The sequence below is a fragment of the Xyrauchen texanus genome, chromosome 17 (assembly GCF_025860055.1).
Source record: "Xyrauchen texanus isolate HMW12.3.18 chromosome 17, RBS_HiC_50CHRs, whole genome shotgun sequence".
NCBI lineage: Eukaryota > Metazoa > Chordata > Actinopteri > Cypriniformes > Catostomidae > Xyrauchen > Xyrauchen texanus.
The window spans coordinates 14,129,633-14,156,789 of record NC_068292.1 but is presented as its reverse complement, the minus strand read 5'-3'; the positions used below and the strand labels follow the sequence as shown (position 1 = coordinate 14,156,789).

At 36.0% G+C, this 27,157-nt stretch overlaps 1 protein-coding gene across 1 annotated transcript in view; it reads right to left on the bottom strand.

The window, feature by feature from the left end:
* The window catches only part of LOC127657805 (triple functional domain protein-like), a 188,531-nt gene that overhangs the window by 149,622 nt on the left and 11,752 nt on the right, over positions 1 to 27,157 (bottom strand). Inside the window, exon 2 of the mRNA XM_052146720.1 lies at positions 21,063 to 21,113. Coding sequence (XP_052002680.1) covers positions 21,063 to 21,113 — 51 coding nt within the window. The remainder of the gene's footprint in view (positions 1 to 21,062; positions 21,114 to 27,157) is intronic.

Sequence of the window (27,157 nt, the reverse complement as noted above, 5' to 3'; positions counted from 1 at the left end):
TAAGCGATTTGAATTATGGGGACACTAGAAATGTCCTCATAAATCACATTTATAGCATAATACCCTTGTAATTACCAGTTTGTAACTTACAAAATTGTCCTCGTAAATCACAAAAACACGCACACACACACACACACACACACACACACACACACACACACACACACACACACACAAACTCTCTCTCTCTCCTCGCTGTCTCTCTTCCCAATACACACATCATTAATTACAGACTGATATGTCAGCCAGGCAATTAATTGTTTGATACTTGGCCAATTTGAGATGATCAGAATCGGCCAATAACTTTGCCCACTTGGCCGGTTAAGAGAAGTGTTGGTTCCCCCTTGTGTAAGTTCAAAAACCTATTTTACAACATGTTCTGCTTTCAAATGTCTTCTTTTAGTCCAATTTTTGTAAATATGGTCCCTTTTAACAGACAGTGAGGAACTTATTTAGCAGTGTAAATCTAGCAAACTTTTTATATTTGCAATTTAAACTATTAATGTATATTTATAACATTATAGCATTATATTACCCTGGACTTAGTTTTAAAAAACAAGTTATAACAAATACAATTAATGTTTCTATAATACAGCTGCTGAGAGAGTGACTTATCTCTTCTGTCATAGATGTAGTCCATCGCTCTCTATTTTTTTCTCAGATGGGTTTGCTGTACAGCTAAATACAACTCGCTTTACAACTCACTTTTGTGCCCCTCTGTGGACATTTCACCTAGAAAATGGAGCTCACACCTAACCGTACGCTCAGCAACACTTACCGTTTTGGCCACTGGTGGCAGTGTTTTGCATTTCAGTAAGCACAAACCGAATTCAGCTGACAAAAAGTTAATTTACTGTTTCTGATTTTGCTGTGAGATCAGTCTGACAGGGTTCCTACACATCTGGACCAATTCATTTGTATGATTTTTTCCACGATTTTCCATCTGTTTGTACTACTAAATAAGGATGTTTATAGAGAGATTACAATCACAAAGAGCAATTTCCAGGCAATAAATATTAAGAGCAGAGAATATCTAGAAAAATAAATATTCTCTATAAAAAATGTCCATGACTTTCAAATGTCTTTTTGAGATTCAACTCATTTACATGACTTTTACAGACCTGAAAATTCCTATTGTATTGGCATAGGCCAGAGAAGAAAAAAAAACACTCTCATGGGTAATTTGTATGCTGAGTCACAAGTACATATCTGTTTTCAGATAACAAAAACTGCATTGTCTCCATGTCTATTTGAACTCTCTGTGAAGCCTCTTCATAACACTTATCTGATTTTGTGATATTGATATCATCTACATTCAGCCAAAGCGTAGGCTGAGCGAGTGTTTTCCTCCAGAGCGTCCACACTGCATAAAATTTACTGTTGTTTTCAAAAGCATGCAGTGAAACATCAAAAAGGGACACAGTGCTAACCTGGTAGAAAATTCCATTACCAGGAAGCTACAAACTCTAAATCATTAATGATCCTGGCAATCCTATAAATCTCAATCACAGCATCATCAAATAGAAAAAGTCTCGAAATTTCTATAGAAAGACTGAAAAATAGGACGAGAGAGAGAGAGAGAGGCATGTGGCTGCTGCACCTAATTTTGGACGTACTGCTCTTATTTTGATAATTGCTGGGTTTCAAACTGGGTTTTCATGCAACCATACAGTGCACAACCACAACTGCCCAAACTCCACCCAAAATCCTCCAAAATACAGACTATAGAAAGAGGATACTCCTTTAAAACTTACATCAAACCATAAACTGCAGTGGTGTTTCAACATATTTTGTCTGTCTTTTAAAATATAATTCTATTAATAATGATCTGATATAATTTTGCACAAAAACATTTCATATTCATATATAAGAGTTTAATATGCTCTTTGGATACTTAAAAGTCTGATGTTCAGAGGCCAGTCTCCAGTTTTACCACAACTGCAGACAGATCTCCCCCAGCAGGTGTCAGCATGCACTATATATTGTTCCATATTTTGAACTACGCTACCCACAAACCTCTTCTGTTGCCTAGAATAGATAATAAAAAGATGGAACTAATAAGACGTCTTTTGAGTATTGCGTTGCTAAGTACACCACATTCCAAAAGCAGAACTCTTACTTCAAAAACATATCTGTAACTGTAGTGGTAACTCTGTATGGTGAAAGCTTAAACTTGTAGGTGTAACAAGAGTTTAGGAATAATTTAAATATGTTAATGTGTGTTTTCATTTTTAACAGTATTTAGCATCCTTGATGTCACTGAGTATTCTGTTCCAGTTTCTCAGAGGCTTCTAAATGAAAGTCTTTGGTTTTCATTTTTCTTCCAGTGATGCATTCCATGTTTTGGATAACCTTTTGAACTAAATATCCAGCCAGTCATGACTGAAATTGTGTAAAATGTACAAAACCAGAGATAACTAGATTTGTTTTTACATTTTCTAAAGTAAATCTGAGCTGTGATTACACGAGCAAAACTTGCCACAATATTAGGGCAATATGGGTGGTTGCTAGGGCATTGCTTGATGGTTGTTCGGGTGTTCTGCTTGGTTGCACACTGGCTTAAGTCAAAACAGAATATATCTGTATATGGCTCAGGTCCTTTCGTCAATGCAAGTCTATGTGTGTGTGTTTTTTACCTGTTATATCTTCAACCTGGAGACAATCATAACTTTTTATTTCTTAGAGAAGTTATAGCACATCTCAACCAGTCACATAATTTGAGGCATCATTCATGTTTGTAGCACAAACGGTGAGGGCTGAGATTTGTCGAATTTCAATACTTAAAGGAATATTCCGGGTTCAATACAAGTTAAGCTCAATCAACAGCATTTGTAGCATAATGTTGATTACCACAACAATTTATTTAAACTCCTTCTTTAAAAAAGCAAAAATGGAGGTTACAGTGACGCACTTACAATGGAAGTGAATGGAGACCATTTTTAGAGGGTTTAAAAAGGCAGAAATGTGAAACTTATCATTTTATAAAAGCACTTTCAAAAATTCTTCTGTTAAAACTCATGTATTATTTGAGCTGTTAAGTTGTTTAAATGATAATTTTTTGTAATTTTAGGGTTTTAGGGTTTGTTGATAATACATAGTCACTGCAATGAAGTTGTAAAATTGGCTGAAACTTTACATGGAAAAGGTTAGTAAGTGATTTTATTACATTAAAATCATGATAACACACATTGTTTTTTGGGTGAGTATTTTAACGTTCAAAAATTGCTTAGTGTAAGGCTACAAAAAAATGGGCAGTATGCAGACAGTTCACTGGGACTACTACAGACATGAATGACACCTGAAATCACGAGGCTTGTTGAAGACTGAGGACAGTTTGGCTTTTTCTGTTTAAAGAAATCAATTTCACAGTTTGTGTGGACTGTGCTAATGATGACACACGTAAAACCGAAGCATACTTTAGCCTTTAGGGTTTGAACAAATCCCTAACCCCAAGAATGAGCAATAGTGATTTGCCTCTGCACTACAAAAAGGGACACACTGTCTGAGCTATGCTCAGGAGATGCTCTCAGATTGTCTTGCAGAACAAACAGATGTACAGAGTCATACTCCATCTCTGATAGGTCAGTGATGACATCATCTGGGTATTCTCACATGGGCACTAGTGTAGGGTCAGAGGGGTAAACGTGATTTGGAAGAGTCATGTCACTACTACTTGAGCTGTACTACTACTGATCAATAACAATCAGAAAAGACGATTTCAGTGGTATGATCTGACAACAATTGTCCCCTGACTAACCTTGTCGGAGAGTAAACACATCATAGACATTCCATGCTAGTCAAAGTGGGAATATACTGGTTAGTGCTGGTTTTGGCTTGGTCTACTGTAGCCGGTGGGCCAGCATAGCCATTTGTTCACCAGCTAAATAAGCTTTTTTTTTCCAACCAGAATGGTCATTTTAGAAAAAGGCTGACCAAGGAAGTCTTTCTGGTTAAGCATGTTAAGAAGCCTAGTAGGGACAGCAGCAGTCTGGCATCCCATACTGAAGACCAGCATCCAAAACACAACATTTTCTTTTCAACATGTGTTCTCTGTCCAGGAGAAATAACATGAAGCAAAAAGAATGGCTTTAAAGAATGAGCTTTTAAAAAAATGTTACTCAAGAAGTGCTGGTGATTTGGCAGCAAGTCTCTGCTCTTTATACCAATTCATCTAAATATTTTATTATGTTTTTAATATGCAGCCATCTTTTTAGAGCATGTGAGGTTGTGGGATATCTAGGGCTGGGTGATATGGCCAAAATTGTTATCACGCTAATCTTTTTCATATTGTTCGATATCGATATTTATCACGATATACATTTACACGTTGCAAAGTTGATGGAAGAAAAGAAGAAAAAATCAATTCTAAACATTCAAAATAGTCCCTACAAAACTGCACAGGCGGTCCAGAGACGGCCAAAGCAGTGGGGTCTGCGGGATCTTTGATTTTACCATCTTTTACAGTTTATCAATTGAAAATGAAAGTTAAAAGATCATCTGTTTGTTCTGAAGCACAGTGACTGTACAGTATATATTGGAATATTTTTACATTAAAATTAAAAATAGTTTTTATATTTCTTTAGATTCAGATACCCAAGTATGGGGCATAGAAGCACTTGTGACTGTGGAATGATGCTGAATGTGGGTTCAGGGGTGTCCCGAGAGAAAATTTAGAAAAAGTTTTTAAATTTAAAAAAAAAAAACCTTTGTATATTTTCATTAAAGTGAGAGACTAGTCTATCTACTAGTAATTTTAGTCTTTCCTTATCCATTCCAGACATATAATTAATTTTCACAAAATTAGAACAGAAATCGATTTGTTTATTTGATTTGTTTATTATTAAAGGCTTGTAACACGCTAATTAATAAAGATACATTTAGAAGGGAAAAAGAATTTGGTCTATAAGGTGCTTTGAAACCACGTTAACTCATGCAGCACTTCACGTCTACACACATGCAGGGAAAAGAGGCAACGCTTGCGGAGCGGGGCAGGGCAGAAATGATGCATGTTTGGTGCTAGAGAACAATATTCAAGATTACAGCGCAGAAAGATCAGAGCTGTTGTCCACATCACTGTTCTGTCGCACTCTTCACTAGAGATGATGAGAGGGCGCAACCGTTGTCATGAAGTCTATAGGTGCGGATGGAATCAATCCAGTGTCTGACGTAAACTAATTGTTAGCAAGGCAGCTAGCATTAGCAAGTTCATCCAGTCCGACCCTACGTTCCCACTGGCGTGGTGATAGCGAAGCTGAGAGCGTTTTCAATTCATTCCTATGAAAGCCGAGCGTCATGCTCACAAGGTGGATCGTAGGATTGGCAGCAGTGCAGAGCAAGCTCTCTCCTAGTGCTGTGAGCACCTTTGAGCAGATTTCGTCCGCCCCAGTGGAAACGAAGTCTGAGAAAGCCGAACTGCTTGTGTTTTAGCAACACGCAGTAAATATAGAAAATTCCTCAAAAGCTTATAGTGGATTTTCTTATTGTGATATATATTGATATCGTTTTATCACCCAGCCCTAGGGATATCCTAAAATGAGAATTCATTAACCCCAGTTTCCCAGAGCATTTCGCCCCTTTTACTCTGAGAACATGAAAAGCAAATAAAAACTGATTAATTATCAAGGAAGGACATTTTTATGTCACAACTCTAATGCAGGAGCAAAAACATCTGCTGATGATGTGGTGAATATTTTATTGCACAGCAGCAGAAAATCTCTGAAATATAACAGTGGATTTTGACAGGGTGGAGGGCGGGGCCGGGTCGTGATGCTGCATACCCAGTCCCTTATCAGGCTAATTATACCTCAGAGAGGGATAAAGGCCGACTGAGGATGGTGGTGCGATGGAGAGAGATATCGTTTACGGGCAGCTGACCATCGTGTGTTTATGTTCAGATTACCATAAAAATATAATTTTCGTTCAAGCTGGCTCTCACCTCCTCCTTTCCCGTATACTCCCTTTACACTGGTGTTGAAGACCTGGGAAGGATGCTGCACACCCTGTTCCTTATCAGGCTAATTAAGCCTCCGAGAGGGATGAAGGCTGACTGTGGACGGTGGTGCAACAGAGAGCGGGATCGTTTATGGGCAGCTGACCATCATGTGTGTTTTGTCTTTTGGTTCAGTTTACCATGAAAATATTATTTATATTGTCAAGCCGGTTCTCGTCTCCTCTTTTCCCTTAATCCCCTTACATGGATACATCTACTTCCTGCCAGGAGGGTGTTCCATTAAGTCATGACCAGCTAAAATGAGATGTGTCCTTACATGCATCATCACACTTATAACAGGCAACATTTATTGTATACGTTTTGAACTAATTTGCTCTCTAGGTCATCTCAAGATTACCCAAGACGTTAACGCTATTGAAAGGGAGATGGACTGTCTCCAAAGAGCTACCTTAAAGAACAGGTACCAAGATAAAGTCTGATTTAAAAATACAGATGCTTTGGCCTTCACTCCATTATGTATAATGGGGAAATACTTTTTAGAACCATTTAGGTATTACATTTACTAATATTTGGCATACTTTATTTTTAATACTATTGCAGGCAGCTGAAGAATAGACTTAAGTTAGACTTAAGGCTCAACTTTAGTTTTTGCTGTTGTTGTTTTGTTTTAGTAATACAAACAGTAATCCCACTATTATGCATTTTTAAGTCCTCATGAAATCAAAATTGAGTCGTATGGCCTTTAGTCCATGTCTGTTAGCTTTGTACTCCTAAGTCAACAAAACAATTACATTTTTACCAGATATGGGCATTTTAAATGTCTCTCTCTACTGGCACAACATGGGCACACACGGGCGTATGCAATTTCTATGGAGTGAGAATGTCCCAACCCATTTATTATAAATACTAACAATCAAACTTATACAATAACACTCATACTTTATTTTCTTTCACAACCAGTTTTGGGGAAGCTCCTATAAAACTGTAGCTTTCTAAGCTACATAACTTAAAGTAATTAAACTACAGTCAAGTCATTCTTTAAAAAAAGTAGGTAGCTCCACTGCAATCTACTAACAGAAATTAGCAAACTACATTGAAGCTATTATAAGAAAGAAATAATTTTAAATATATAACAAATGTGTATTATTATTTAATTCAGCAATTAATTATGGTGACATTTACCTATGGAAATTAACCATGGTTTTAAAACAGTAATACAGTTTAACCATGCATTTTTGTAGTAAGGCCATAGTAACCACAAAAGAAACAATAGTATAATCATGGTGGTAACTACAGTATTATTATAGTAAAAACCATGGTTTCCACCAAAAAAAAAAAAAACTTGGTAATACAGTCATGGTTACAGTAATATTACAATAGTAAAATCATGGCTTTACTAGTAGAACAATGGATAATTTTCGGAAGGGTTAAATAACATAATAAGGGTGACAACATAAACCATAACATAAATGTATACTAAATATACACAAAAAACTAGAAAACACTAGATTTTTTGTAACTGAATCAAAATCTAGAGATACATAGCAGTAATTAACTAAATTGTTCACTTAAAAAGACAAGACAAAGCACCTTAAAGGCTGTGCAGAGTTTGAGAGAATCTTTTATGTTAACAAGTTCATTTACATAAACTGTATGAGAGAACAAACTCATTAAAATGAGTTTCCAACAGTATATTTAAAGGGAATCATTTATTTTAATTGGTTCATTTACAGGGCTGTCACTGGCCAAATTGATGCCCTATGAGGAGTTGGAGCCCTAAGCAGATTACATCGGATAGAGTCTTTTAAGGCCTGTTTACACCAAATCCGTGATGATTTTGCGGGACGAACTTCCGAAAGTTCTACTCACACCGAGACACAACTAATGAAACAAAAAACAATACAGTACAGTACCCTGTAGAGTTGGTGGCGTTGTTACTGCTACTATTTCATTATGTTCTTTACATGTTTTTGATAAATTTTGAAGAATATAGTCTGCATTTTTTTATGCGAGTGTGATGAGTAAAGAGCGCTCTTGCATAAATATATGTCCAGTGTTTTTATAGGCTAAATGCGCATTAAGAATAACAGGTATAGTTTAAAATATGATGCATAATATACAAAATAATATAAAACAAAACACAGGCTCACATTGTTGTTGCGGACCGTTCTTCCATCAACGTAGGTACGATGCCCCGGCGGATTGTACGCCGTCTCCGTGTTTATATCAGTGTCTCCCGCTGAACACGTTTAGATGTAATCTACAACATGGAGCCTCCCTCCAGTCCACCCCTGGAACTATATACTGTAGTTTTAACTATACAATTTTGGGGGGGTGTATCAGCTGCTTGTCCAATGCTTGTGTTTGCCAGTTGATTAGCACCACCAACGCTCTGGATTGAGCAGCTGCAGTGACTGGACAGGAACAATTACAAAAGCTTGTATCTCATTGTATCTCATTGGCCAGTCAGTTTTCATTGCAGTCCGAAGAAGAAGAAAAAAAATCAGACAGCTCTCCGTAAAAAATAACCTCAGATTGTCAGCAGACGATTAGTCGGAACCAATGTGAATAGTGCCATGGAACCCATTGTCCAAAGCTCGTTCAGAACGAACAATCGCACCGGAAAAAAATGGATTTGGTGTAAAAAGGCCTTTAAAGAGAATTTCATTACTTCCTCAGCTCCATTGCTGCGTTCAAATACAATGTGACAAATGTATTGTTTTGTGACAATACACAATGCTCATTGCAAAATGAAGCTGGTTACTGAAAAAGCTACACCACTGTAAAAGTAACTAAGCTACTATCATGCTACTGAAAAATGTTACTAGTGTCACTACTCCCCAAAACTGTTCCCAATCATCAATTGGATGTTTTGCCTGGCTGTGATGTAAAAAAAAAAGAAAGTCATTTAGCCATAATCAGCCATTAAAAAAAGTTAAGACAAATTATTGGTAAGTTCTTCCCTGTTTCAATAGGATATTCATCAACATAAGAAAGCTGTGCTTGTCAAACCATTTAAGAACCTACATTTAACTTCGGTTTCATTTTGTAAAGTAACAATACCATAAGATTGTATTGCATTACTCAAAACATGACATCGGCTAAATGAACAAGAGAGGGTAAATCAGACACTCAAACAGCCTTTAACTGTAGTATATCCTACGAGCATTTGAGGTCTGAGCCAATGAAAACATGCAACCCAGCAAGGACAACTATAGCTCAGGGAACCACAAACCAGTCCACTCTCTCTAGTTACTAATGCCAGGCTGAACAAGATATAGCTAATATAAGATAAAACACTGTTTAGCACAAAAAAAGAAATTATAAATATAAAGCACAAGAGCTAAACAATGTTTTTAAGCACAAGTACCTTTTAAGCAGCACAATAAAACCTTGTAAACAACCACCACTATACACAAAAACACATATCACATCCAAATCCATCAAACACACCAAAATAGCAAGCGTGCACGCAGTCTACTTTGAAATAGGGCATCATCGTGTGTAATCAACGATGAGTTGTATTTGAAATGTTAATCTGCCACACAGAGCAGCAGAAACACAGTCCACAAATATGCTGCTGCATTAAACTGAGTACAAGGCACAACAAACTGCACAGTCACAGCATGTATCACAGAAACATCACTTACAAATGCCTGCAGAGAGGATCTGCAAGGCCATTATTTCTCATCTGAACCATCCAGTACAAATCTTCAGCTACACACACACACACAGGCTCAGTTGCAATAGGAAGGCCAGGCTTGGATCCAGTTCGTAGTAAGCTAGAATTCCTCTCCTCCATTCCCTTTCACTGCCATCTTCCCTCGTATCTCCTACAGTCAATACACGGGCCTCAGTATGCAGCTCTGTGACAGAACCCATTATAACCTCATTGGTTACCATTGAGTGAGAGCTATTCTCAGTTGGACGTGATTGGTTAGTGGGGCGGTTGGGGGCAGGGCTGATCAGGTGGTGGTGATCTGAGCATCACAGACATGGACCCAACTGACATGCATGGATGCTCTTGAGGAATAGGCAGCAGTATGGTTTGTCATTTGGTCTTGTGTGAATGCTGTGCTGCATGCAAGGTAAACATGATAGGTAAACAAAAACGAAACATCTAGTTTAATCTGGAAACATTTATTGAAAGATTGGAAATATGTTGATAAAATGCTAATCTGTGGAGCTCAAATAATTAAGCAGGTTTTCTGTTATAGATATAATGGGATACATCTATTCTATTCCAAAATGTTCTAAGGAGTAAAAAATGTCATTGAAAAATAAACACAAATTTAAGAATTTCTTAGTATTTTCTTTAACGAGTTGTCATGCCCTAAAAGTGGCATTGACACATTTATTTCTATAGCACAGTTAAAAACAACACGTGTTAACCAAAGTGCTCTACAATAAAATACATTAATCACAGATTACAGCAACTTCAAAATGGCTGAATTTATAGTACTTCATAAGCAAGGGAGAGATGATACATTTTGAACCTAGATTTTAAATGTTAAGATTGGGAGATGTCCTATATGGAGAGGTAGTGAATTCCAGAATCGTGGGCTAGCGACCTAGAATGCACAATTACCCTTACATTTAAAACGAGTCAGAGGAGGCGCATATCATTTAATGACCTTAGAGCCCTAGAGGGCTTATAGATGGTTAAAAGGTCTGAAATATATGAAGGAGACGGTCCATGGAGCCCCTTAAATCAAATAATAATGTCTTGAACTCGATTCTGTATTTAAATGGAAGCCAGTTCAGAGAAGCCATTACAGGTGATATCCTGTCTCTTTACTTGGTACCAGTCAAGAGCTTTCAGCATTTTGGACTGCCTGAAGACGTGTGTCAGATAGGGAGATATACAAAATGTGCGTGATATAGATCAGTGGTTCCCAACCCTGTTCCTGGAGCACCAGTGGGGTTGGAAACCACTGATCTATATCACGTCTTCAGGCAGTCAAAAATGCTGAAAGCTCTTGACTGGTACCAAAAAAAAGAGACAGGATATCACCTGAAATGGCTTCTCTGCATTGGCTTGATGTACAATGAGTTACAATAATCAAGTCTAGAAGAGATTAAAAACATGCTCCAGATCCACAAATGACAGAAGAGATGATGGACTCGAGTGTGAAGAAACTGGCTTTTACAACTGAATTTATTTGTCTATCAAATTTCAAAGAATTTGTTGTGACAAATTCAGCAGTTTGAAGGGCCAAAGACTAAGACTTCTGTCTTTGAGTGATTAAGCTGGAGAAAGTTGACATCCATCCAAATTTGATATAATTTAAACACTCGAACAGAGATAACAAACAAGAATTGTCATTGGATTGGAGAGGAAGATACAACTAGGTATCATCAACATGACAGTGGTATGAGACATTGTGCTAGTGAAATATCAAACCCAAAGGAAGCATATATAGAGAAAAAAGAACAGGGCCTAAAATAGAACCCTAAGGTACCCCACAAGTAATGGAAGCAGTGGTAGAACAGTTAGACCCAATTTCCACAGACAATTCTCTCTCTTTGAGATATGAAGAGAACCATTCTATGGCCATGCCCTGGATCCTAACACATTGATTTAGACGCTCCAACAGAATTATGTGATCGATGATGTCAAATGCTGCACTGAGATCAAGAAGAACTAATATAGCACAATCCCTTGAATCGACAGACATGAACAGATCATTTGAAACTATAAGAAGAGCAGATTCTGTACTATATTTAACACTAAATCCTGACTGAAATTAATCTCCAATGCTATTTTCGTTTAAAAAAGTGGACAGTTGTTAAAAAACAGCTTTTTTCAAGACTTCAGACAAAAAGGGAAGTTTTGAAAAAGGCTTGATGAGACACACTAATCAAGGGTGGGCTTCTTCAAAATATGATGCACCACTGCGTATCTAAAACAAGTTAGCACTGTACCAGTTATAAGACTGCTATTTATCACAGATAAGAGACTAGGTCCCAAAACATCTAAAACCTTAGTAAGAAAGCAAGGGGGAACAACATTATAATGAACAGGCTACTGGTTTTAAGTGCAAGACTATGTCCATCAAGTGAGAGTGCGATATAGGCTCAAACTTGGTTAAGTGAGCAACACAACTGATTTCATCAGAACGATTATTATCAGATTGAGGATTTTTGAGGAAATTTTGCTTATAAAAAACTGCAAAAAAATTCACATGCCTCAGAAGTTGCATCTGAAAAAGTAGCAGAAATGGGATTGAGCACTGAATTTATTATTCTAAAACAGAACTTTTGGACTATTAGAGTTTCTAGAGATAATGTTGGAGAAATATTTTGCCCTTGCTGCCTTGACAGACCGCAGGTAATTAGTCAGTCAGTCCCCAAGCATTCCTTCCTGAGTGCACAAGTGTTGTCATTTAACTAAGGTTGAGCTCTCGTTGTCAGAATGTGAGTTTTAAAAGGAGCAACTGAGTCGAGAACATTGCTGCATGTATCATTAAATTAAGAGACCAGCTCCTCTGAGCCAAAGCCAGGAGGAGGGGACTCAATAAAACTAAAAACAGAAAAAGATTTGTAAACCTCGGAAAACTGTATAGCCGATGAAGAATTTAACAGGTGATAACGATGGACTGGCTGCTACAACATAGTCGCGGAGCCTGGTAGAATAGTACTAAATATAACAGGCTTATGGTCCTGTAGATATCTATAATACTAATATTATGAATGGGCAAACCTAATGTAAAAATCAGGTCAAGAGTATGATGTGTATGTCATTGGAGTAGTTCATGTTGGAGAAAAAAGTATATTGCCCCGTAGTGGAACATACTCTAAAGCAGGGGTTGGCAAACATTTTGACCTGAAGTGCCATTTTTTTATTTTACTGGTCAATGGCTGTGCCAACAACAAAAATGTGTGCATGTGAATTTTCACAGAGCATCTTGTCAAAGTGCTTTAATGAAAGAAAACCTGTCTTTTTGTGCAAAATGAGTTAACAAATTTGCTTATTTGATTAGTGATCATGAAATTGTGTGGAATCTTAAAAATGTCATATCATATCATACATTTTTCAAAATCACACAGAGGGGTAATAGTATGCAAACAACAGTGAGAGAGAAGTCTTGTTTATTTATATTACATTTTTCACACCTGACCTGCATTCCAGTCTACATCTTAATGTAATCCTTCCTTATGATCACGCAGCGTGATTTCATCAGGTGAATGGGAGGCTAAACAGAGTTAAAGTGTGACAAGACTCCATTCGAACCATTCGCACATCACAAGCTGATCAAGTATTTAGCCCTTTTAGGTGAAGCACACCTGCAAAATCCTAAAACTTTATTTCCAAGTTGAATTCATATTTGAAACCCCAAGATGTGAGTTTATGTTTTCTCTTTTAATCGTTTAATGTAATTTTGTATGTGACCGTGGTTTAAGGAGGGTGTGCTTGTATGCTGGGTTGGAAAAGGATTAATTGTGGTTTTCCTTATTACATCACATGTTGTTCTGAAAGCAAAAAGAAACAAATGAAACACGGAATGTAGGCTGTCATACGTGCAGTCTGACCGAAGCAATTAACAGAATGTGAAGCACTACCTGCTCGTGATGTTTGAATGGCTTAAACATGCTGCACGAGTCTGTTGGGTGTACTGCAGTCTCAATATAGTTTAACTTTTTGTTTAGCCTTCACTTCAGCTCAGGAAAACAAGATGTAGATTGGAACGAAGGTGCGGAATTTCATAAATAAAATAGTCTACTCCTCTCTGGCTATTGCTTGCATGCCAGTGATCATCCCTCCGCGTGCCATAGTTTGCCGACCCCTGCTCTAAAGCCTGGAGATTATGAGGATTATCTCCTCTCCTGCAGACATGCATTCTTGTTGACTCCAATAACAGGAATAAGACAGGAATTCCTTGGTTATAAGAATTTTGATGAATAAAACCAGACATTTCAAGGATGGAGATCGGGTAGCGCCACGGGAGTGGATATACTGATACCAGCAGACATTTGTCTATCAGACTGCTAAGGAATGGAGGGTGAGAAAACGTTTGCCCTCCACTGTGGCGACTGCAAGCATCCGCATCAGAGACTCGAATATCCAGAAGATATTCTGGATGAAACTCTTTGAACTGAGGAACAGAGGAACAGAACCAGCAGGTACAAAATGGGTAACCTGTAGATGAAGCGGGCGATGGCATGCCGACAAATCCACTGGTGCCACCTTGCCCATCTTGTTCTCAAGACACAAAATTGGCAAAAATCGCCATGAACTTTACAGGTTTGTGTAAAATATAATAAACCATGTTATCTATTTTCACATTCAATGGAAGCTTGTGTGCATCAATGGAAGCAAGGAAATCTGACAATTTGTGTAAAGGAGTTGTATATATGTTTACTTGATAAAAAAGGTTGACTGATAGTGGATTTTGCCAATACCGATAACTAAAGGTGATGGAAATGGCAGATAACCAATTTAAGTTGATTTATAGAATTTTAGGTCTTTCCTTACTATGAAGAGGACACAGACACTGAGGCTACAAAATGAGTACAAAATTTATCAAATCCCATCAATTTATTGTGCAACCAAAATCCCAATAATAACCAGAAGAAAAATAAAGATTTGCTGCATGATGTGGGACTTTTAACTATAAACAAGCATGGAATACACCTACTTATTTTAAAAGGACGGAGACTTGGCTCTGTTACAATCCTCTATAATTAAGTATTCATCCAGTTAAGCTTTTTATAGCATACATTCACTAGATTAAAACTACTGGCAACTTTCGGCATAGATTTATGCCAATAACCGACAGTTCCAAAAAGAAACTATCTGCACCAATTAAACGGTAAAACCACTACATTGGTGACCTAATAATGCAGAATGTTAATTATTTCTTATTCATTTACATCATAATGTTTCTTTGTTTTACATTTTTCAAAATCCTAAAACTTTCTGACCCAAGGTTTAAATTAGATTTTTATTCACATACCTCAAAGTTGTCTCCATTGTACATCTTGAGATGTTCGTAATTGTCATTCTGATGTCCTTTAGATACACTATACTTTATGATTCAGTTTTGTAATTGAAACTCCAAGACCACAGATGGCCTAGTTGTATTTGTGTCAAGCAACTGGAAATTGATAGTGATTTAACTCTATATCACATTGGCAATGTCATACTGAAGAACATAATCAACATAAAGCTTCAACACACTGCTAAAAATGCCAATAAAGCGTCTCAAAACCCTTTAGTCTTTCAGAAAATTAGATGCAGGCATAATATTCCATTCTAAGTGCGATTCCAAGCTAACTCCTCGGAGAACAATTATATTGCCTGTTTACATTAAGTAAACACACTAGAATTAGCCCACACTGCGCTAACTACAGGGTGCAATGTAAACAGTAGGGAGGGCCATTTGCATAATGTAATTTCATGCATAAACTGTCCAGTACAGCTCTTTTTCTGTAAATATCTCAGTCTTTCCCATCTGCTTTGTTGAAGATTCAGGAGAAAACGAAAGGAGATACTGAGTATAAAGGTAAATGGTTGAAATCTACGATGGTTCAATGCATGACTGGTCAAGCAATCATTATGGAGTTATTACTGGCAATTTAACATGGTATACCATTGAATTAGGCATTGCAAATAAACACTGAATTATGATCACAGCAAATATTTTTTACATTTAATTTTAATCATAGCAACCAATCCAAAAGGCTTGTACTGTTATTGATTCATGGTGTTCTATCGATGAGAAAGACATCACTATTATTGTTGATGATTTTAAGATGAATGCTTTTCAGTCTTTAGATTTTGACAGACACTGATTTTATAACCTTATTTGAAAGCAAAATTTGTTAAGACAAGACAAGAAATGGTATAACTATTAGGACAAGTGAATAAGGATAACAAAGCAGTCACAGAGGAATCATTATTTAAAAATACATGAATATATAGGCGATGTGTACAATATCTTAAAGTTAAAATTTTGGGGTGGGGCTATCACTTTGTCTGACCAATAGAAGATGGGGGAGTGTTTAGGAAACAACCCCATTTGGTGATGCTAGTGGCTCAGATATTACTTCAAGAAGAAATATAGCAGTTTTGCAATACTGGCTAAACCCTTTTTGCATCAGCTGCATGAAAGGTGTCAATGTTACATCCTGTAAAAAGACAAATTAGTTTTGATGGCACACTGAAAATGAAAATTCTCATCATTATTTACTCGTCCCTAAAAAAAAGCTGTTTGTTGGAATGTCTGAGCTTCTGCTTTCCATATAAGGAAACTGGATGGCGATTTATACTGTCAAGCTCAAACCACAAAAGTATCATAAAATTTGTCCCATGTTGTCATTCATCGATAATCTATCCATCTGCTGTTGCATTCAAATCTTATTTCCGATCATGCCTTTGGAGCTAGGCAGTATAAATCACCATTCACTTTTGATGCATACAGAACCCCATGGAAGGATGGTAAATGATGAAATAATTTATTTTTGGGTGAACTATCCCTCTAAACTCAAATCAATGCTACCAATGGTAACTTGCAGGCCCACTTTCAGAGGCAACATGGAAAACAGTCTACTCAGACTAGGTCAGCTATTTATAAATGCTTTTGAAGGGTTCAGTGTGCTGGTCAGTACTTGTTCTTTTTACTTGATGTTCTAGACTGCATATCTAGCTAACCTCCATATTTTAAAGTGATGTGTGTAACCTTTTTAATGTTAAAACACTTTCTCATATCTTAGTTTAATGTGCAGAGGAAACTATAAGTAAACCATCTGTAGGTTGATTCCCATAAAAAGTGTAAACACTGTGGCTCATCTCAAAGGCAGTTGCTTGGCTGATGCATGTAATATATATATATATATATATATATATGTGTGTGTGTTTCTCAGCACATTTAAACATTTCTGACCTCAAATGACCTCACAAGTATTTTGTGTTAGCCTCCATTCAACCTTGAAAAAACATGACATTCTTTGTCAGACCAAGTGAACTACAAAGGTCTTTTAAAACATTGAAACACCTTTGTAGAAGATCAGTGTTGAGTAAGTTACTCTAAAAAATGTATTAACTAATAATTACATTTTCTATAGTGTAATTAGATTACTGTACTAATTACTCTTTCTGAAAAGTAATTGCATTACTTATTACTTTCTATAGCCCTGATCAAACTCGACCAGATGAAAAATACAAGGATAGACATGAAACTGATCTTTTAATTCTTTAAAATAAGTCATATAAAATCAAATAAATTATTTATGAAATGCCAAAGAATTTAAGGAGGCAGCATTAAACTAGAAAGCATATATTTTAACATTTGACGTTAAATTTCTATTTTAAATTCACTATTGTTTATATAGAATTATTCTAGAGTCTATGTATGCAATCATATCAGAAGTAACTGTAATTAAATTAAAGAGTAACCCCTTTACTTTTTTCAATGAATTCAATTACTTAGTAATGCATTACACCCAACACTGTGTAAGACACCACCTGCTTGAAAGCTGTTCTGAATGAAAGCCTACCAGATGGTTTGAGTGTGTAGATGTGTGTCTATCTGAAAGAAGTGCTTTATAACCATGAGGTTGTGGGTACTAGAGAATCTTTGAAAGCTTCAAGTTTGTTCTGGTCCAGGGCAGTAGCTATGGTGGGATTATTTGGCGGTGACGGGCATGTCGAAGACTTTGGCAGTCAGCACAAAGAACTCCTCTGGAGACATCTATTGTGCTGGTGTCTCCCTCCGGACTCGAGAACGAACCAGATTCCGGCACATCTCGGCATGGGTCTAATACACTTCAGTATCCAATTAGAGAAAGAGCAATCCACTGCTGGGAACAGGACAGAGCTTGCTTGCCTAGTACAATCAGCAACCTAGGTTTAAGACTGTTTCATCGTTCATGACTCGTTCATGTTACGAGTTAAAAAACATTGATACTTTAATCAAGAGTTTCTTGAAAACTCAAAAGCAAATTTACAATACTCTGCCACTTTTGCATTCAGTATTTCACCTCAAAAACCTGTGTCTTATATCACTATATTCTATTTAGAGCACACACACCTCCTAGAGTGTGCCCAGAGACTACAATGGTAAGATGTACAGTGAAAAAGTATTTACTGACTGACGGTTCTCACCCAAAACCAATTAGATCGCTTTAGAAGACATGGATTAAACTTAGGTACTTATCTTCCCCAAGCACCAGCACACAGAGGGATAGAGAAACTATTCAGTGCAGCATCTCATGTTCTTGATGAGAAGAGGAACCGTCTCTCCTGCCAGAAAGCAGAGCATCTTTTGTTCTTGAAGAGAAACCTGACACTTTTACTTAAATAAAAAGTGAAAAAAGCTCCTGCCACCCGGGTCATGGGCTGTTCTCACTGCTACAATCAGGCAGGCGGTATCGCAGCATCCGGACCCGCACCGGCCGACTACATGACAGCTTCTTCCCCCCAAGCAATCAGACTTTTGAACACTTGATCTCTCATGATCAATAATCAGCACTGCACTTTATTAATCTTCATCTTATTATCCCACACTGGACTGTCAAATATATTCTCCACAATACAACTACTGTATATATATATATTTTATATACTCTTATATTTTTTTTTTATTGTATGTGTATTCTATATTGTGTGTATTGTTTACTGTACATTGTATATAATTATTGTGTTGTGTAAGTATGTGTACATTTCATATGTAAATTGTGTTGTATATGTTGTTTACTGTTATTGGTATATGTCTCGTCACTGTCATGACTGTTATGTTGCTCGGAACTGCACACAAGAATTTCACCTACTGTTGCACTTGGGTACATGGTAGTGTGACAATAAAGTGATTTGATTTGATTTGAAATAGAAAGTTTGATTTTAGTTCTATTTCTGTTGTTTTGCACCATAATTTTATATTAAAGTATAAATATATTTACATAAACAGAATAGAGGCCCTCTGCCATTCTGTGTTCTGCCTGTTGTTTTAATTAAAATGACTGTGTAGCATATTTAAACTTTTAATATTTGCAAGATTCTAGCCTAGAGCTGCTAAATTAATTACTTGACTGCTGATTTGCATATCATTAGAGTTTTCTAGAACGTTACATTTATTGGATAATTGGTAAAAACAAAAAAAAATTCTGTTAAATTTGATTGTTAAAGAACTGAATAAGAATAATATATTTAATATTGTTATAATATTTCTTCTGTCCAATTTTGGTTTGTTACTTTCAATAAAAGTAAAATATCATTTTATTTATTTGTTGTTTTTCAATTCAGATTAATTAAATTCATGAAATTAATTAAAAAGTCTAATATTAATACAATTATATTTTTAAAAAATATTTTAAAATAGGTATTAAAAAAAAAAAAAAATCTGTTTTCGGCCATGTGCATCCTGAATTTTCGGTTTCGGCCCAGAATTTTCATTTCGGTGCATCACTAATACATGATGTCTCACACCATCAGTACTCGGTTGCTTCACTGTGTATATCACTCTGCTTGTGTTTGTGCCATTCTAAACTAAAGTGTAAGAGCGCCGCAGATGTGTAAAAGAGGTACAGTATGAATGTCTGAATTTTCATGTATGAGCCCATATTAACAAGAGTAAAGTCGAATGGCTTTTTTGCCTCATCTGTGTTATGTGTGATTAGAATTAAATGTTTCTTTTTTGTTGTTGTTTTTGATCAACAACTGACTGTTGAGAACAGAAAGAGGATTAAAAGAAACATTATTCAGTGACAAATGGATTACGTGGATCTTGTCTTTGGACACACATTAAACGGAATGAGTCAAAGCAAACTTTTCCTCTCAACACAAAGTGAAAGTATCTCGCTGCTGAACGTTTTCACCACTACACTACTCAATAACTGGTGAGTGAAATCTGAACATTTGCCAGCCAGTGGCTAATCACAAAATTTGGTACATTGGAAAATCTATATTGTTATACACCTCTAAATTTGACTGCATTAATTTTTGGGATTCAAATTTTTTGTTATCAGGCAAATAATAATACAGAAATAAATTAATCGAAATAATACCGTAACAAATAAAAGTGAAGTACCAAACAACCAGAACAACTGTCCACACAGGAATAATGCTTGAGGTTTGAAGGGCTTTGTGAAGCGGATTATATTATGTGATAATAAAATGATCAACCACATTGACATCTTTACTAACTAAATTTTTGCATTAAACAACATGAAAAATGTACTTAAGGTAGAAGAAAACAAAAAATCAGAAAACTACACCAGACTGTGGCAGCTGGCTGAGGAATACAGTATATTCTCTTGGGATGAGCAAATGTTCGACTACTATTAAGACATAACTGGGTCAAGTGTAGTTACTTCACAAACAGCCCCAGCCCTCACGGCTTGCTGATAAAAAAAAAAAAAAATTCAATGCTTTCCTGACGTGGAAGTCTGGTTTCCTGGAAAGTGATTAATCTTAAGAAAACTTAAAACAAAAAGACACATTTTAAAAAGTCATTTAGCTCTAATCTAGATCTACACAATCATACAATTCAAGAAGACTTCTACTAAATCCAAATCTATATTTTGAAAAAGCCATAATAGAAAAAAAAACAAGAGAAAAAAAAAATGTATAATTTCCTTCTAGGAACCCAATGCAGCATGACTTAATGAAGGCAAATAAACACATTTAGATGAATCACTAGATCAAACAAGTCAAAGGCCAAATGGGATCACCCCTTTGTTTCGAAAACCTGCCCATGGTTCTTTTTTCTTTTTACTGAAGCAAGCACAGAGACTAAATATCATATTCTATACTCTTGCATCGGATTTCACGATATCAAAACAATCAAAGAAACAATTAAACCATAAATGGCGTGTGGCAACCTACCATAGATGAGAGATCCCACAGACTTAACCAATGCTAATGCTAAATCGAAAAAGCAGTTCTTATGCTTTGAACAATGTGCAAAAACGTTGGAGAGCCCAAACTTGAATGAATGAAACATTGTTATGACTCAAACTAACCCAGTGAGCAACAACAAGAAACACAGGGAAAATAAACAACCATAAAACTATTATGGCTCAATAACAGTAAAAGTTAAAGGTTAATGTAAGACACAAATGTACTTGAATATAGCTCAACCAAACAATTCAAACAATAACAATAGTCTCCTACCTGTGTGAGTGGGTAATTCAAGCTTGGGTTCACATTTTGGAAAAGAGGATTCTGAAATGACAGAGAAAGAGAGAGACAGAGAGGGGTTAGATAATACATACACCTTCAATCTTTCCTCACAGAGATGAAGGGGTTTAAACACTTTGAAGTTAAATTTTGAATAGGCACAGGCATTTAACATCATGAGAAATATGGTCTAACACAGAACTTAAGCAAAAGAACTACTCACACTACATAAGCTCAGGTTTGGCAGAGGAATGATACAAGTTTAGAGAACCATAAGAATTTGAAAAATGTATCATTTAAAGGTTGTTGTATAATCAGACTGAAGCGGTTTGAAGTGTGCAACCATGTACAAGTATCTATTTATTAACATTAAACTCTTCATTAAGACTTGCATTTTTCAGAATTGAATACTAGCTTGCTACTTTTTGAATACTTAACAGTATGCTTGCTTGAAATCATGATAGCCAAGGAGAATGCAGTCAAGATGTACATTGAAATATGACTTCCATTTTGGTCTGTTCTCACCCAGAACCAACTAGATCACTTCAGAAGACATGTATTAAACCACTGGAGTTTGATGGATTACGTTTATGCTGACTTTTTGTGCGTTTTGGAGCTTTAACATCCTGGCCACCATTCACTTCCATTGTGAGGACCTACAGAGCTGAGATATTCTTCTAAAAATCTTTGTTTTTGCATTTTGCTGAAGAAAGTCATACACATATTTGATGGCATGAGAGTGAGTAAATGATAAGAGTATTATCATTTTTGGTAAACTATCCTTTTAAAGAGAATGTCTGGAATTTTGCAGGTTACCAATGTGGTGACCAATGGCATTTGTGAAGGCTGAAGATGGACTTTCACTTTTAAGTGATTCTTGATTTAAGTGCTAAGCAGTTGTTATTTAATTGACAGTGTCACTGTCCCTACACTTCACTGTCCCTACACTTGCTCACCTGGCATAAACTAATGATCACTAAAATAAATTAAGTTGGACCAACATGAAAATGTATTAAATAAACCTTAGTAAATTGAGTTTGACGAACCTAGTGAAATTGAGTTAAAACTGCTATCGTACAATACATTTACCTAATCCAACTATTATGTTAAGTTGGCTCAATGGAACTGAATAAATCTGAAAGACATTCAGTTTTATGTAAACGCTTTTCTAATGCATTGTGGCAGGGCGGAGGGCGGGCCGGGTCGTGATCCTAAACACCCGGTCCCGTATTATGCCTCCATGAGGTTTAAAGGCTGACTGCCGAGGGCCGTGCGGGAGAGCGAGATCGTTAGTGGACATGTCCGTCATGTGTGTGTGTTTATGTCTTCTTTTAAGTTTATCATTAAACTATTATATATATCGTCAACCCGATTCTCGCTGCCTCCTTTCCATTGATTACGTTACATGCATTCATTTCGCTGCTTTTATGCCTCTAACGAACAGCATTTTCCTCAACCGAAAATTAAGCATTCAGAAAACACACTCCATTGCTGCATATTTTGGAAAACGATGACGTTAGGAAACTATGGATTAGTGTGTATCTGGCTTAAGTTGTACAGTTGTGCACAGTACTGTTGTGACAAATAACAAATTAAAAATGTTTAAAGTAGAAATATTTAATGTAGTCGTAAATTAATATGAAACCATAAAATGTATAAAGTATGTATAATAATACTTAAACAAGAATGAAAATATATACATTTTTAAATAGCTTAAAAGCTTAAACTAGATTTAAAACAGCTAAAATGCACATGGAGGACACATCTTGAAATGACTTGTCAAGCCATTTATACCCCATACACTTTTGAGATTAAGGCTGAGGGAAAGCTAAATAAATAAATAATAAATAAATTCAGTACATGGCTCCAGACTGCAACTAAATGGTTGCAAATATGACAAAAAATAATTGATTGTGACAATTATTTAAAGACAGTCGGGTTGTGTGCATTCATATGCGGTTCAGTCAGATATCATCTTGTGAGTTATTGCAAATGAAATCAACATTTATTTGCACAGATTAGGACACAAATTCACTCTGGCTACTGCAATCACTCCATTACAAGTACTTTATCTCAACAAACACTGTGTTAGTGTGAATGGGAGAATAAACAGACTGGTATCTTCAAAGTATAAGGATATGTTAGATCGGTGTATACTTACATTTTCTATTTGTTTTACATTTTTATTCTATTTTTTATTATCTCTGTCGTTGTTGTATTGTTTGTGCACTGGAAGCAGACAAATTCCTTGTATGTGTAAGCATACTTGGCAATAAAGCTCATTCTGATTCTGATATGTCTCTGTCTGCTGGAAAACTGTTCCTTAGATACTATAACCATCCCATCTGCTCCCAGCTGAACACCATCACAGTTTGCTTTCAACAGAACATGAGCTTTCATTCATGAAAATGCCTCTGAATCAAAGCACTCATATGCGGTTGAAGAAATGGATGCCTTCCTGGACTGTAGCAACCGAGACCACCAGGATATTCAGTATTTATTGTGCAGCTAAAGTGTATGTGTGTCTCTTCCTAGAAATGTTCAAACACATTTGCATCTCCTTTTGTGTCTATACCATTGTTAGGTCTTCACACTGATAACTGTGTTTGCTTAAAAACCTTAACATGTCATGTTAAACTTTTACAAATTAAATAGGTTAACAATTCCAAGGGTTTGCCCCCCCAAAAAGTGTATGTGTGTGTCCTTCAGTTTGTGGAGTGCTTTTAGTATGGTCTCTTGCCTATTGAGTATCCCACTGAGACTGTGTGATATGATCTGCTTTGAAGGAGTTGACCTCCAATAGTGCCAAGTACAAATCCTCCCTTATTACACACCGAGGACTGATGCTCACTGATAAGACCTTCCTCACTGACACTGGATCAGAACTCTTGGCCTTTACCCTCACATCAATATTCAGCACTGATCATGGAGCATCTGGTGGAAAAAGCATCAGTCAAATATTAGCTCTTGATCAGAGGGCCATAAGTCAGTGGCAGGGCCATCGAAAATAAATGACTAGTAAGATGTACTTATTTTTTATTTTGCAAGGTTTTGCACACTGTGACAGGGCAGAGGGTGGGGCCAGGTCACGATGCTACACACCCGGCCCCTAATCAGGCTAATTGAGCATCAGAGAGGGATAAAGGCCGACTGGAGACTGCAGTGGGACAGAGAGAAAGATTTACGGGCAGCTGTCTGACACCTTTGTGTGTTTGTCTTTTCGATTAAGTAATAAATATTATTTATATTGTCAAACCGGTTCTCGCCTCCTCATTTCCATTAATCATTTTACACACACATTTTTTTGTAAGTACATTTTAATGTTATAAAATTAAGCAAAATCTACTTTTTAAATGTAAGTAAATACAGTAACTTTACTTCTGATGTACATGATACTTAAAATAAAAAGTCATTTTTCAATAAACTTTTCAATTTGAACATTTCACATTTTGAACTTTACTTCTATGCACATGTTTAATCATGTACCACATGACCTACAGAAGCCTTCAGGGAAGCTTGCTATATAATCGATTAGACAAAAATCATCTTGCTTTATATGTGACTAAACAAGATACAAAGCCTGCCATGCAGACCTGAACACTTGCACAAAACACGATTACGGTAACAACCAACAGATTTAATTTTTATCATGAATGGGTCATTTTTAAAATGTTGCAATAAAACTTGCAAACAGTTAAATTGTGCAAGCTCATTAATTATTCAAGCACAATGCATGCTGGGAACACCAGCTTTGAAAAGTAAAATGTACCTATTTTATTTATTCAAATTACCTAAAAAATTACATGATTTTCTACTTTACAATTTGTACATGATTACGCATTGTAAAGATAACACACAATGATAAATAATATTTACTCAGATCGAACATGTAAAAATGAATGCACCAGCTTCTGAGTACAAATGTAGAATGTCCTCAGTGGTTTCAAGATTAAACTAACTTATTCAAGGTAGAAAAAGTACCTAATCTTTTCTGCTATACCTCACCACAATTATTTATATGCTCATATTTTTTTTGTCCAGTGGGTTAGTGTTCTCTTCTCAAGAGCAAAGACCCAAGAAAATAATGATTTACCACAGATTTTTAGCTGACTGAAACTATGGTGGTAACTTCACTGCTGATATAGTACTTGCAATCACACAAATGTGAAAGTAAAAAAATTCCAACTTTATTTTAACATCAAAGGAATTTAAAAAATGTATATTATCTTAATGTATACACACTCAAGTTATTCCAAACCTGTATAACTACCTTTCATCCATACAACACAAAAGATCTCTGGCAGAATGTCCGTTTAACACGCCATGTGTCTTGATATGCTATGTTTAATGTGCAAACACACATGTGATTTAAGAGATTTGGCAGAGTGGAAGATTTTCTGGTAATAAAGACTGAAATGTGGGCACATTCCTCACATTGTATGGGTTTAGAAGACGGAATAAAGTAAACAAATAATATGGACTACTTTTATGGTGCTTTTTTAAGCTTTACAATTTAAATGACTTTGTTGGGGGAAAAAAGCAGCTTTTGATATTGAAAAGATGTTTTGCAAAATATCTCCTTGATATTGGTATTCAATGCAAGAAAGAAAGTTATATAGGTTTGGAACGACATGAGGGTGAGTGATGACAGATATGTAATTTTTGGGTGAACATACTTTAACTTTCTTTGTTTTACATTATTAGCATCCAAGCAGTCTTTTTCACTGGCCCACACAGCACACACAGTGTGTGCGTGTGTGGTTGAGACTTTTGAAAGAAATCAGGAAACTGTTAAGCATCTGTGTGTTGATCACTTCCTTGCCTGGGCAGCCCATTGGTTTCATCTGCCTTCTCTTCAAAATACAACTTTGAGATAAACACATCCATAATATCCTCCCCTCAAACATCTGTTCCTCATTGCAAGAACAATTTACTCTAACCCTTCAAGAGATGGGGAGAGAAAGAGAGCGAGAGAGAGTGAGATGCAAACTGAAAGAGAGTCTTCTTCCAATTTAAGATGACGACACAGATTTGTCTATCCTGGATAGAAATGCTGATGTGCATTTTTAAACAATTGTAGCCAAATGACAAAAAAACACTAATGTTAAAAGTAAATATAGAGATTTTAAAGGATTTTAAAGTTCAGCCAAAAATAAAATGTCAAAGTTTTTATTTCAAACTCATGTTGTTCCAAACATATATGCTATTATTTTTAATTGTGAAACTCAATAGATATTTTGAATCTTCATGCAGCATTTAAAAGTAGCTTGTATGACTTTAATTATTTATATTCTTTATTCCAAGTCTGAAGCCATACAATAGCTTTGTGTGAGGAACAAACTGCATTTTAAGTCATTATTCACTGATAATCTTTCCCAACTGTGAGCTGTGAACTCTAGAATCATTATTTTGAGCCGATCCTTTTCAATCAGCATGGTTGATCTGGTTCACACATTAGACAAAGCAATTAGTTCATGAATCAGACTGAATTGACCACAACACACTGACACATTTAAGAAAGCAAACCAGAAAAACAAATCCCATGTTTTCTTTTTGGACACATATCATGGAAACAAAATGATATTCTTTAATGTACCATGGAGTATCATGGTGCATGAATCTGGTAATAATTCCCCCAAAGAATACAAATAAATAACACAAAGTAGGGTAAGGATAATGGTGCTCTTTCTCTCACCATGCACAAGAAACCCTGAATTCAATACATTTATGCAATGATTCAATAAAACAATTTTAGCCTCCATTTTCTTTATAAAATATTTTATGCTATGCTTCATATTTTCTGTACCCGTTTTTCCTTAATGTACATTATTTAATGTGTATTTATCTCACTGTACCTTGTGTTGTGTTATCTTATCTAGCATTAAAAAAAAATAATAAGTTGGGTTCAGGATGTCATTTGGATTTTTACCCACAGCAAAATAGATTCATAAATATAAAGACATAATCCAACAGACATATGCAAAAGTGCAACATAAAGAAAAATGTATGCCAAATTAGGTAAATACGTAAATGCCTTAACTGTATTTAATCAATCAATCTCATGGATTGACAGCTGAATGCTTAAAGAT